This window comes from Moschus berezovskii, chromosome 11 (genome assembly GCF_049115385.1).
Source record: "Moschus berezovskii isolate FMDL1 chromosome 11, NW_MosBer_1.0, whole genome shotgun sequence".
Classification (NCBI taxonomy): domain Eukaryota; kingdom Metazoa; phylum Chordata; class Mammalia; order Artiodactyla; family Moschidae; genus Moschus; species Moschus berezovskii.
Genome location: NC_142470.1, coordinates 46,384,285 through 46,397,318, shown reverse-complemented (window position 1 = coordinate 46,397,318; position 13,034 = coordinate 46,384,285). Strand labels below are relative to the sequence as shown.

General features: G+C 45.0%; 1 protein-coding gene across 1 annotated transcript in view; it reads left to right on the top strand.

Moving 5' to 3' along the window:
- Nucleotides 1-2,996, top strand: part of LOC148776135 (uncharacterized) — an 87,287-nt gene extending 84,291 nt beyond the window's left edge. The window contains exon 4 of the mRNA XM_088841783.1: nt 1,376-2,996. Coding sequence (XP_088697909.1) covers nt 1,376-1,415 — 40 coding nt within the window. The 3' untranslated portion in view covers nt 1,416-2,996. The remainder of the gene's footprint in view (nt 1-1,375) is intronic.
- Nucleotides 2,997-13,034: the final 10,038 nt, after the last annotated feature.

The following is a 13,034-nucleotide window of genomic DNA, read 5'->3' as shown; positions in this document are numbered from 1 at the left end:
CCAGGGGAAGCATAACTCCCTTCTCTAGTCTGTTTCTTTCTCTTTTGTAAGTTTAAGTCCATTTGTATTATTTATTTTTAGGTTCCACTTATAAGGGATGTCATAGGATATCAGAAACAGCAGTCTTAAAGACAAGGAAACTGAAAGTCAGGGAGTGAAGCTACTAGTCTGATAAGAACCACCCCTTAAGAGAGCTTCCTGCCTGCTAGGGAGCTTTGGATGGACGTGTGTGTGTGTGTGTGTGAATTTTAGCTGAGTGCCTACAACTCAACTCAATTCTGAAACTATCTACCCAGAGACAGCATCAGATTCCACTAGTTAAGGGCTCAGTCCCACACATCTGCCCTCACTTTAGAGGGCACAACTCCAAGTTGTCCTTTGTGCCTTTGATTTACGGCCTGTACATCAGAGGCTCCCATGACCCCTCCTCAGGTTTGGTTAATTTGCTGGAGTGGCTTATAGAACTCAGAAAGGTTACTGATTAGATTACTGGTTGCTGTAATCTAATTACAGTAACCTGGTTACTGTAACTCAGGAACAGCCGCATGGGAGAGATGCACAGGGCAAGGTATGGACAAGGGACACAGAGCTTCCAGCTCTGAGGGCACCACTCTCCCAGCACCTCTGTGCGTTCTTTCCCTGGAAGTTCTCTGCATCCCATCCTTCTGGATGTTCTTGGAGGCTTCACTACATAGCATGAATGACTAAGTCACTGGTAGCTAAACTCAATTTCCAGCCCCTATTTCTTCCCCAGAGCTCCTGTGGTGGAACTGAAATTTCCATTCCTCTAATCACCTGGTTGGTTTCCTCATCTTTAGGTGCTTTCTAAATGTTATTAACATAAAGGACACATGTATGAGTCTCTTTAGGAGCTCTGTGCCAGGAGCGGGGAAGACCAAATACACAGTTATAAATTACAATATCACAGGTGGCAAAATGGCGAAGCTTGGTGTAGCCCTTATAACTTCTCTGGTTGTCTTCATGCTGAGCATCCCTGTCTCCCTGTCCCCCTGTCCCCACCCATCTAGTCTGAGCAGGTACCAGAGCTTCCTTTGCAATGTCTTCTATGAAGATGCTTTTCCCCTGTGAGTGCCTTCATCCTTAATCCCCCCATGTCCCTCCCCTTTGAGGGAATCAGTCCTAACTGCCAGCTAAAGGGAGCATCATCTCCCACAAGTTGGATGTGATGTCTTTTTGCTCATATTTTTTAAACAAGCTCTCCTCACATCTTCCCCACAACAGCTTAAAGCTGTTAGTCTCCTAGGCCAGGCACAGGACAAGTATGAAAAAGAAAAATACGAGCTTTGCTCTTCAGAGCACTCATTAGGACAGGGTTTCTTCGCAGTGCCTTTACCTGGTTGTTTTTCTCTTGCAGGACTTGGACCTTCTTGGACAGAAATGCCATATTGTCCTGAAAAGCTAGATGTGTGAATTCTCCATCCTGATGATGCAGAGTCAGTGTCTTCAGAACATCTGATGCAGCTGGACCATCTGGGCTGGCCCCCAAAGTCCATGTCAGTGGCTTTATGGTCACAGGAAATGATGACCGTGGGGTAAATTCCTACAAGATAGTGTTTCGGCGGCGGGGGGGGGGGGGTCTACCCTATGGCAGAAAGCAAGCTGGTTCCTGCCTGTTGGATGAAAAGGGTGCATGTTGACGTCACTCTAGCTTTGGCTGTTAGCACGGTGCTCGAGGAGGGAGACGGGGCCTCCAGGGGAAGTGTTATGTCTTCTGAGACCCCAGAGCAGATTCAGGGCAAAGGATTGTGAAGCCTCACGATCACAGTCTCCCGTCCCTTTTCAGAGACCTTCCTCCACACCCACTGCCAGCATCAATGGGCCATAGACTCAAGCAGAGAGGAAACTTGGCATTTCTGGAGCAATCTTCTTCATGTTCCTCAGCAAACCTGCAGAAGATGACAGCCTGGTCACCGCATCACTAGAAGCAAGTGTGAAGGGTTTTAGAAAAACAGCCTGCTCCAGCCCCAGTGGAAACAGCCATCTCTGATCCGAGGTGGCCAGAGAACCCAGAAAAAATAGCCTTGCCAGGCCCTCAGCCAGTTAAGCCCTTCCAGCACTGTGGTTCCTATAAGAAGCTCTCTGGCAGCCACTCACTGGGCAGTTTGGTCCTCCTCTGTAGGATGGAGAAGCCTAGAAGGCACTTCAGAGGATGGGATCAGCCAACCACTTTCTCCCAGCCCTTCCCAGGTGGTGAAGAGCAATCCTGGAGGATGCCAGCAAATGGACAAATGCCTGTTCAGACAAGAGTCTTTCCTGGTGAAACAGCACGCTTCCTATGGAATAAAGGGCAGGGGTCACCTCTGCAGGTGGCTGCATCTCCGGATGGTGAAGTGTTGTTACCACCTACTCTCTCCATGGTCTTCAAGTGACTCCCTCTGAGGCAGAGTCACAACTTGTCCCTTGGATGGCCTTGACCTCACCCCTTCCAAAGCCAGGACAGACAGCCTTCCCCTGAGTGTGACCGCTGAGGATGTCTGCTCATCGAATCGTGGGCATCTTACAGAAAGAGACCCAATATACACTTCCTGCAGTCCAGAGGGGCTGGCCATAGAGCCACTGGAGGGCTGGGCCAGAGTGACACTGACCACGGCCCCCACCAGGTTCTTCTAGCCACCGTTGCCCCTCACTGGTATTCCTGCCCTTGCCTACCACAGAGGTTCTGGGACACCAGGGAGGCGACCTGTACCAGCTTCACGGCCAGTGTCAGGTTTACAGTTGCCTTCAGATGCCTTGAGACTGGAAAGGTCTCGGACAGAGACTGAGTCTGGCCATACCCTAGGTCTGGTCCCGTCAAGGAAAGAGCACAGTGGATGCTGGCCTCTCTGTTGTGTTCCCTGGGAGCTGCTATTCAAGCTTTCTGCGACTAACACTCTCCTTTTGTAGAGCTCACTGGTTTTCCTGGCTCCCTCTCCAAGTCTGGCCAGAGCAGAGCTGGCGTCTAAAAGTTTATTTTTTATTTTTTAAAAAATGTTGTGTTCTTTGCAGTTTTTTTTCAAATAAATTAATTTATTTTGGCTGTGTTGGGTCTTCATTGCTATGCATGAACTTTCTCTAGTTGCAGCAGGTGGGGGCTACTCGTCACTGTGATGCGCAGGCTTCTTGCGTGATGGCTTCTCTTTTTGTGGAGCATGGGCTCTAGGCACACAGGCTTTAGTAGTTTCTGTGTGCAGGCTCAATAGCTGGCATTCCCTGGCTCTAGAGCACAGGCTCAATCGTTGTGGTACAGGGCCTTAGTTGCTCCACAGCATGTGGAATCTTCCCAGTCCAGGGATTGAACCGGTGTCCCCTGCATTGGCAGAAGGCTTTTTAACCACTAGACCACCAAGGAAGCGCCCATCTAGAAGTTTAGTAAGTGCTTCCTGGCCTCAGCCAAGGAAGCAGTTTTAGTGGGGCGATGGCTGGTCCTCACTTGAGGAGGAATGGGAACTTGCTTCCCACCACATCCCAGAAAAGAGAGCACAGAAGTAGCAGGACTCCTTAAAGGAAGAAGACTGGATGGTGCTCTGTGCACTTTTGCTGCTGAGATAGTTTTCTGGTTCTGCTGTGTAGCAAACTGCCCCAAAACTTAGTGACTTAAAGAAAGAGCCATTTTTTTATCTCATTTTTGTGGGTCAGAAATTTAGGCAGGTCTCAGCTGAGTGATTCTTGCATTCCATGTGGGAATTTACTGAAGCTTCTTGGTGGTATTTAGCTGAAACTTGGGCTGGTCTGAAGAGTGCAAGATGTCTTTGCTTATAGGCATTCATAATGTGAGTGTTAGGGGGACAGTTGGAGGGCTAGAGGCAACGTGTCCTTGTTTATATAGTCTTGAGAACTCTTTAGTCAGATTTCTACAAGGTTGCTGGGTTTCCCCTGAGACCAAGAGACCAAAATAGAAGCTGAATAGTCTTGATGTAGCTTCAGCTGTCATGCTGTGTGACTTCCGCTGTGGCCCATTGATCAAGTTGGTCACTGAAGCCAGGCAGATGCAAGAGGAGAATAATAAGACTCTATCTTTCAGTGAGTGAAGTGGCAGAGTTTTTATGGTCACCTTTTTTAAAATTTTATTTAATCATTTGACTGTGCTGGGTCTTAGCTGCAGCATGTGGGATCCAGTTCCCTGACCAGGGATTGAAGCCTGACCCCATGCATTGGGAGTGTGGAGTCTTAGCCACTGGACCACCAGGGAAGTCCTTATGGCTACCTTTAATTACTAATTCATGCATCTTGAATCTGTGGCTGCATGTTTTTTATACATTCAAGAAAACTTGCAGCGATTTCTTCCTCAGTTGCACATGGGATCCTCCTAGGCTAGGGATTGAACTAGTGTCCTCCACACTGCAAGGCAGACTCCCAACCACTGGACCACCAGAGAAGCCCTGTCCCACTCCTTTTCATCCTCTAGGTCTCAGCTCAGATGCCAGCAACAGTTACCGTCACATCACCCTGTTCAATTCTAGCAGAGCACTTATTGCTATCGGCAGTTTTCTTGTCTTTCTCACTGGAATCCAGGTGTCACAAAGGCACATCCCCTGACTTGTTCACTCGTGTATCCCCAGGTCCCAGCAAGTTCTGGGCATATAGCTCATATCTGGTGCATGAATATTACCTCTCCTTGGAGTATCTTTTGAAGGAACTTCGGGAAATACAATGATAAAGATTGAAGAATAGCTTATACTTTTAGACTTTATGGAATCCTAATGAGGGAGGGCTTTGAGTGATGGGAAGGGTCTTAAAAAATGTTCTAGAAGTATTTTCTCAATTCTAGGGGGCCTTGTTTATTTCCATTAGTAGGGACTGACAGAGTTGAATGATTACCAGTTATTCTTTCTCAAATGCCTTACAGAAAAATAGATGTACTTATTCCAGCTTTTGAACCCCCTCTATCCAACTCTGCCAAGTCATTAGGTTTTAGAATCCCATCAGATTTAAGTTAAACTTCTTCCTCCAAAGACCTTGGTCTGAAGTTGATGGGTTATGGGGGTTGGTGGAGCCCAGGAACCTGATTCTACTCTAAGTGAGTAAGTGCTGGGTCCCCCGGGTCCCTAGAAGGTGGGGGTGTAGGCGGGAGTCCCTCCACTGGAGTGACTGTGTCATAAATGGGCAGGATGCCTGGCAGATGCCCGACAGCCCTGTGACTTGGACATTCTGGGTCTGCCAAGTGTTCTGTAGGGTTTTTACTGCCCCATGACTCACGGAGCAAAAAGCAACTTGTTAACGTTTAAAATAAGACAGCACTATTCATTTCCTGTCAGGACCTGTGTGTCAACAGTGACTGCACATCTGCAGCTAGAGGTGCTTGTTCTGGGAGGGTGTTTATGGAATTTCATTCCTGAGTCAGCTCTGCCTGGAATGAACCAGTTTCACCAAGCAGAGTCATTCCTGGGGACACCTTGAACTTAACCACGGGGCTACACAAACCTCAGTTTGTTCTTGACGGTATCTTCCTCCCTCCCTTCCACTGCCTTTCTCTGCCTGCTCTGGGCTCACAGGGCAAGTGGCCCTGGAACCTCTGAAGCTGGAGGGCAGAAGCTCACTGAGGGTGCATAGCCCAGGTTCTTGCTTCAGCTGCTGGAATAGCTGTTGACTAAGATATCAGGAGGAGGCCTTTCTCCTGGTTTATCAGTAACTTCTGGGCTTTTGTAATCCTAAGCATTTTCATTTCAAGGAAAGCTGTTAAGTCCAATCAGGAAAAAAAAAAGGAGAGGGGAGAAGGAAAAAGAGATGGTTGTCAGCTCTTAGATGCTGCCAGGGGGTATGAGAAAGATCTAGGAAATATTGAGGGGAAATCCCATTCTTTTCAGGAATTTAATCACGGAGCTGTGTCAGTCAGAGTTTGTCGTTTAGTTGCTAAGTCACGTCTGACTCTTTTACGACTCCATGGACTGTGATCCTCCAGGCTCCTCTGTCCAGGGGATTTCCCAGGCAAGAATACTGGAGTGGGTTGCCATTTCCTTCTTCAGGGGATCTTCCTGACCCGGGGATCAAACCCATGTCTCCTGAATTGGCAAGCGGATTCTTTACCACTGAGCCTCCAGGGAAGCCTATCAGAGACACGAAGTTATATCGAGGTAGCAAAACTCACCACCATCCCAGTGATTTAAAAATAAAGATTTTTGTCTCTCTCAGGCTATACTCCATCCCATTTGGCAGGTGGGCTCTGCTCTCAGAAGGCCCTGGGTACCCAGCTAGTGGTCCCTGGATGCCTAGCCAGAGGGGAAGAGCTCTGGAGGGTCTGTCTTTGCACTGGCAGTTAAATGCTGTGACCCAGTGGTGAACTCGTTGGCTGGGAGTAGTTACATGTGCACGCCCCAACACAGAAGGGTCAGGAAGGACAATCTGACAGTGTCTGGGTGGGAGGAAAAGCTGGAAACAGGGAACAGTCCCAAGGTTAGTAACTGGAGTTGACTGAGTTGGCATTTCACACTTGAGAATGGTTCACAACACAAAGTTCTGAGGCTTTGACTCGAGATTTGTTTTAGTCATTTAGTGGGCTTGAGGGCTTGGTCACATGACCTTGTTTTCCTGCTCTGGCCTAGAGAGCTATCACAGTGTTTATTTTCTCAAAGGCCTCTTTGTAGTCAGTCAGTATGAACAGGCAGCTTTGGAGGTTGAAGAGCAGACCAGAGATCTGGTATTATAGGCGTGACTATTTTAATGCTGTTTGGAGAATACAAACTTGGGTCACATTCACAGATGTAGAAGATGCAGATGAAAGGAGGGGATAGTATTCCTTTATTCTACTGTAGTTGTACTTGGCCTGACACAGTTCTTCTGTTCTATATCAAATTTTGAAGGCAGCTTTGACTAACTCTGTCAAGCTGGGACCCAGGAAGGGTAATCAGGGATTCAGGAGTCTTGAAGTTTATTGAAAGGGGTACCTTGGCAGCAGCTGTATTTGAAGATCTGTCAGAAGTTTTCCTTTTACTGGGTGAGGAACCTACCTCCCTGTATTGAGATGGATTGGACTGAATGATAATCAGCCTACATATTACTACGTGACCAAAGAAAGCTGGAGGAGGGAGTTTGACCTTCCAAAGGGTGGTTGTAAGAGGCAGCTTCTTGGGGCCTTTCCAACTCTGTCATGATAATCCTCTGATTCAGTTTTTTTTCTCAGAAATGAAAATAATCCTTTCCTCATGGGAAAGGGAGTGAATGCCAGTCGAGACTCCACTATATAAAATATTGCTGCTCACAAATGCTCTGCTGCTAATTCCTAGAGGATCTTGAAGTTGGTGGTAGAAACTCCATTTTACAGGTGAGGTAACTGAGGTTGAGGATGCAGGAAGTCAGGCACACATACAATCTTACAAGGTGTTTTGCTTTAAGTATAGAGTCTGGAGCCAGACAGCTAGTGTCTGAACCCTGGTTCTGCAGTTTTCTAGCTGTGTGACCGTAGGTAAGTCATTTAAACTCTCTGGTTTATCCTCTGCAAAATGGAAATGATAGCAGGTCATATGGTTGTGAGGATTAACCAACTTAATTATAGACAACATATTGAACATCAGTACCTTGGCACAGAATGTGAGCTAAATAAGTTCATCTATTATTAAAATCATTATCAATGTCTGAACTAAGTTTGAAACACTACAGGAATTTGGTTCATACAACTAGGAAAACAAAATTTCTCTTTCACTTTCTCCTATTACCCATGTAGATGTAACAATATTTTCTTCGTTTTCTGGAAATGGTTCTGTTCTAGCATTTCAATATAATCTAGGAAGTAAGATTTCATCGTTGGAGAGCACTAGATACATTCCAACATCTGCTGGATCATGGAGAAAGCAAGAGAGTTCCAGAAAAACATCTATTTCTGCTTCATTGACTATGCCAAAGCCTTTGACTGTGTGGATCACAATAAACTGTGGAACATTCTGAAAGAGATGGGAATACCAGACCACCTGACCTGCCTCTTGAGAAACCTGTATGCAGGTCAGGAAGCAACAGTTAGAACTGTACATGAAACAACAGACTGGTTCCAAATAGGAAAAGGAGTACGTCAAGGTTATATATTGTCACCCTGCTTATTTAACTTATATGCAGAGTACATCATGAGGAACACTGGGCTGGAAGAAGCACAAGCTGGAATCAAGATTGCTGGGAGAAATATCAATAACCTCAGATATGCAGATGACACCACCCTTATGGCAGAAAGTGAAGAGGAACTCAAAGGCCTCTTGATGAAAGTGAAAGAGGAGAGTGAAAAGTTTGGCTTGAAGCTCAACATTCAGAAAATGAAGATCATGGCATCTGGTCTCATCACTTCATGGGAAATAGATGGGGAAACAGTGTCAGACTTTATTTTTTGGGGCTCCAAAATCACCGCGGATGCTGATTGCAGCCATGAAATTAAAAGACGCTTACTCCTTGGAAGGAAAGTTACGACCAACCTAGATAGCATATTAAAAAGCAGAGACATTACTTTGCCAACCAAGGTCCGTCTAGTCAAGGCTATGGTTTTTCCCGTGGTCATGTATGGATGTGAGAGTTGGACTGTGAAGAAAGCTGATCACCGAAGAATTGATGCTTTTGAGCTGCGGTGCTGGAGAAGACTCTTGAGAGTCCCTTGGACTGCAAGGAGATCCAACCAGTCCATTCTAAAGGAGATCGAATCTAGGTGTTCATTGGAAGGACTGATGCTAAAGCTGAAACTCCAATACTTTGGCCACCTCATGCGATGAGTTAACTCACTGGAAAAGACTCTGATGCTGGGAGGGATTGGGGGCGGGAGGAGACGGGGACGACAGAGAATGAGATGGCTGGATGGCATCACCGACTCGATGGACATGAGTTTGAGTGAACTCCGGGAGTTGGTGATGGACAGGGAGGCCTGGCATGCTGTGATTCATGGGGTCGCAAAGAGTCGGACACGACTGAGCGACTGAACTGAACTGAACTGAGATACATTCCAAATCCATTAATTGTGTTTAGAGAACTGAATTCTCTAAACTCCTCCTGTAAGTTCAGGCCACAAAGAATTGTCTTCACTAGTCAAGTCAAGAAATTAACAAAAGCAGTCTTTCTGATCTAGACTTCAAGCTATGTGCCTTCCCAACTGTTATGAATACACAAACATTTTCAAAAGTATATTTTAGTATCTAGTATATACATTATATTTTAAATAGATTTAGTATACAGTCTAAGGTTTTGTTTATCTGTCTTAACCTGAATAGCCACATGAGCCAGGGGCCATTGTCTCCGAATCAATTCCCAAGTCTAGTATAAACTCAAACATCAGTGCAAGCAATGAGGACAAGCTTTAGGTCAGTTCAGTGGGTACAATTCCCAAAGAGGTTTGTGACACTGAAGTGCTGTCAGGATGTCTTGTTGATATGTCCCCCACTTGCCCCCCTGCTGATGTCTTAGGCTGATGGTTAAGTCAGACTGCCTGAAAGAGTCTGTGAGTGGAGACACTTTCAAAGTGTTATAAAATCTGTGGGGAGAGAAATTAAGCCAGAAGTAAGCTGAGGATTGAACTAAGTGACTGTCAACCCATCAGATTTCTTGTTCTGGTGACAAGGTCAATAGTCCCTGGTGAGAATCCCCACCCAATGGACATTCTCATTTTCTCTCTTTCTCCCCCTCCCCACTTTACTCCCCCACCCCCACCCCCTTCTCCCCTGCTCCTGGCTTTTGGCTCTTACCCAGGTGGAGAACTTTCCACTACATCCTGACTTGCTGGTCCACCTTCTGGGTGGAATCAGGGAGCACAACTCAGGGGCACCAGTCATGATATGGGCTGTCAGACTGTTCAAATGATTAGGCTGTAATCATCTAACCAGGTGAGCCCCTCCTAGGTTTCTGGACAAAGTCTCCATTCCAGATCTGCTTTCTAAGTTCTGTTAAGTCCACCTGTGCTCATTTATTTATTTATGGCTGCTTTGGGTCTTCACTGCTGCATGCAGGCTTTCTCTAAGTGGGTTTCTCATTGCGGTGGCTTCTCTTGCTGTGGAGCATGGGCTCTAGAGCATGCAGGCTCAGTGGTTGTGGCACACAGGCTTAGTTGCCCCATGGCACGTGGGATCTTAGTTCCCTGACCAGGGATCAAACCCACATCCCTTCCCCTTGCACTGTCAGGTGGATTCTTAACCACTGGACCACCAGGGAAGTCCCATATGTGAGTTTAACAAAGGTTCTAATTCTAAGTGTTTCTCACTGGCTGAGACCTAATTGGCTAAGGAACTACCCCCTGCATTGTTGCCAAATCTCAGCTGTTTTGGGGGAGGGACCATCCCATCCCATACTCCTTATCTCTTTGGCTGTAACAGACATCAGTGATAGTGACAACTCTGGTGCCCTTCAACCTTCACCTTCAGTTGGCAAAATTCATTTTTCCTCAAACTGGAATCTTTTTCCTCCTGTAAAAATATCTGCCATAACTTCTGTGCCTCAGCTACCTCTTCTATAAAATGAGAACAATAATAGTGCTTACCTCATAAGATTGTTATAAAGATTAAATGAGTTCATATGAACAGTGCCTGGCACATTATACAAGTTACAAAGTGTTGGTGGTCATAAGACATTGCTCATAGGGCTGTAAATTGCCACGTACCTTCTGGAAAACAGGGTAACACACATATTAAAAGCCCCAAACAAAGGGCTCTCAAACATACCCAACTTCTACAAATCCCAAAAAGACATTACTTGTTAAACCAACATATTTCTCACAGGATTATTATAATAAAAGTTAGAAATATGAACATTGAAATCATATTGGTCAAAATCATGGTAACTTCTACATGACTGACTCCTGTCTAGCTGCTAAAAGACTATAGCAATAGTAATTTTTAAAAAATGCTACAAATCTGTGTGCACATAAGCACAACGATGAACACTGTGAAAAATGAATGTACACACTGGAGGGTATGGGCCTTTGTGAGTTTTTCTTTTTCTTTCATAACTAAAGAGCAGATCTGCAGCAGAGGCTAAAGATGGTCAAGTAAAGCCAAATATGGGAACAGAAGACTATTCTTTTTTCTTTACTTTTCTTCTGAAGATTTGACTTTAATGATAATTGTCACTTAGTAGTTCTTGCCTTAAACTAGTTGCCTTTCACTTTTTAATTGGGATTTTGGTAAACTGTTATTTTTTTTTTTTTAATTTCACTCTGTGGCTTGTGGGATATTACTTTCCTGACCAGGAATAGAATCTGTGGCCCCTGCATTGGAAGGGAGGAGCCTTAACCAGTGGACCATGAGGGAAGTCCTGCTTTTCACTTTTATTCTTGAAGACAGTTCATTTGGAAAAAGACAATCCTGTTAGAGATAAGCAACAGCTATCAACCTAATGCTGCAGTGCACTGGGTCTTTTTCCTTTTGGCACCATTCCCTTGTGTTCTGGGTCTGAAGGCAGCCTCCATAATCAATTGGTAGGATGTTTGAGTCTTGACCAGCTGTAATGAAGAGCAAAGGTGCTCTCACACAACTCTACTTTGGCTTACAGCTCTTAGGAAGAAAAGACTCTCTCCATCCCCAAATGATGAAGGCAGGCTGACTGGAATGGATAAGAACATGTTCTGGAAGTTTAGCTGTTTTATTATTCAAGATGCGTTAATGTGTGGTTATTCCATTTGCAAAGGAAAAAGCCTAATTCATTTCTATTATAGTCCAAGTACCCAGAGTAAGGGGAAAAAACCCCATCAAGTGTTATAAATCGATGTCAGTCAAGACCTTGGCAAAGTTTTCCCTTCACTTGTAGTAAATGGGAGACTAACCTGTTTACTAGTTATGTGTAACTAGTACACATAAAACACAATGAACTGTGGCCACAACAACTGATACCACTAATGTCCCGGGTGGCGTGTGGTTAAAAACCACCTCCTGTGCTAAATTTTCATGTGAGAGAGGAACTTTCATACAGACACAAACCAAAACTTCAGACACAAGTTTAAATAAGAAGCTGAATGAATTCAACAGCCCATAGTGTAGTTTCATAACTATATTGCTTAGCCTTAGATTCTTTAGCAGCTAACATTTCTCTACCAAGAAGTATTTAGGTTGTGTTTCCTTTTTCTCCCTTCTAAAATACTCCTAGAAGAGATGCTGTGAATGTCATACATTCCCAGGCTACACTTATGGTCTTAAAGGGTTGAGTTCAGTTCGGTTCAGTCAAGTGTAGGTGTGCCTAATTTCTTATCTTACCAGTTAAGGACCCTCACGAGGAACCTATAAGGCAGAGAAAAGATGGCTCTTCCCCAAAGGTTTGGATGGGTCTTTTGGCTGTTGGTGGCAGTTGGTAGTTACTGTACTTGGAGGTTAGGCATCAAGTAAACTACAAGTCCCTAGTGTTGTAGAAGAGCAAGCCTCCTCTCAGTCTTCACCATGGAAAAGTCATGCTTGTACCCCAGCCCAAGTAAGAGTTGACTATGAATTCACATATTTATGTCCTATTTTATTGCATTCTCTCTACAGATAAGGCATAGTCCTGAGGATTCATTAGTGAACCAAAATGACTAATCCGTTTCCTTATGGACAAAACTATGGAGTTTATTAGTTGATAAATTCCATGGAGAAAAATCAGAGAAAGGAGGATAGAAAAGGGGTGGTGGTGTTATTAAGGTCTGTAAAAGGTGGTAAGGGAAAGCCTCATTGAGAAGACATAGGAGACAGCCATGCATCTTAGCCATCAGGGTAAGAAGCTTCCAGATGGTATTGTGGCCCCAAGGCAGGGTTGTGCTTGATGTGTTCAAGAAGCAGCATGGAGACCAGCCAGAGAGGGAAGGACAGAGGAAAAGCATTTGGAATAGTCTGGTGTGGCCAAAGGGACAAGATAGTGAGGCTAACCAGAAACATGTTTCTCCTGGTTTTGGATGTGAATGAGTATAAAACTGGCCTGGAGCTGTGTGGTGACAAAGCAGAATGTGTCAACAGGGTTGGTTGGCCCTTACTGAATAATATAATATTTCATCCTGCATACCACATTTTCATTCACTGTTGAGCTTCTGTTTCCAGGTTCTGGCTATTATGAATAACACAGCTGTGAACATTCATGTCCATGTCTTTGGATATGAATATTAGGTTTTTCTTGGGTAGATT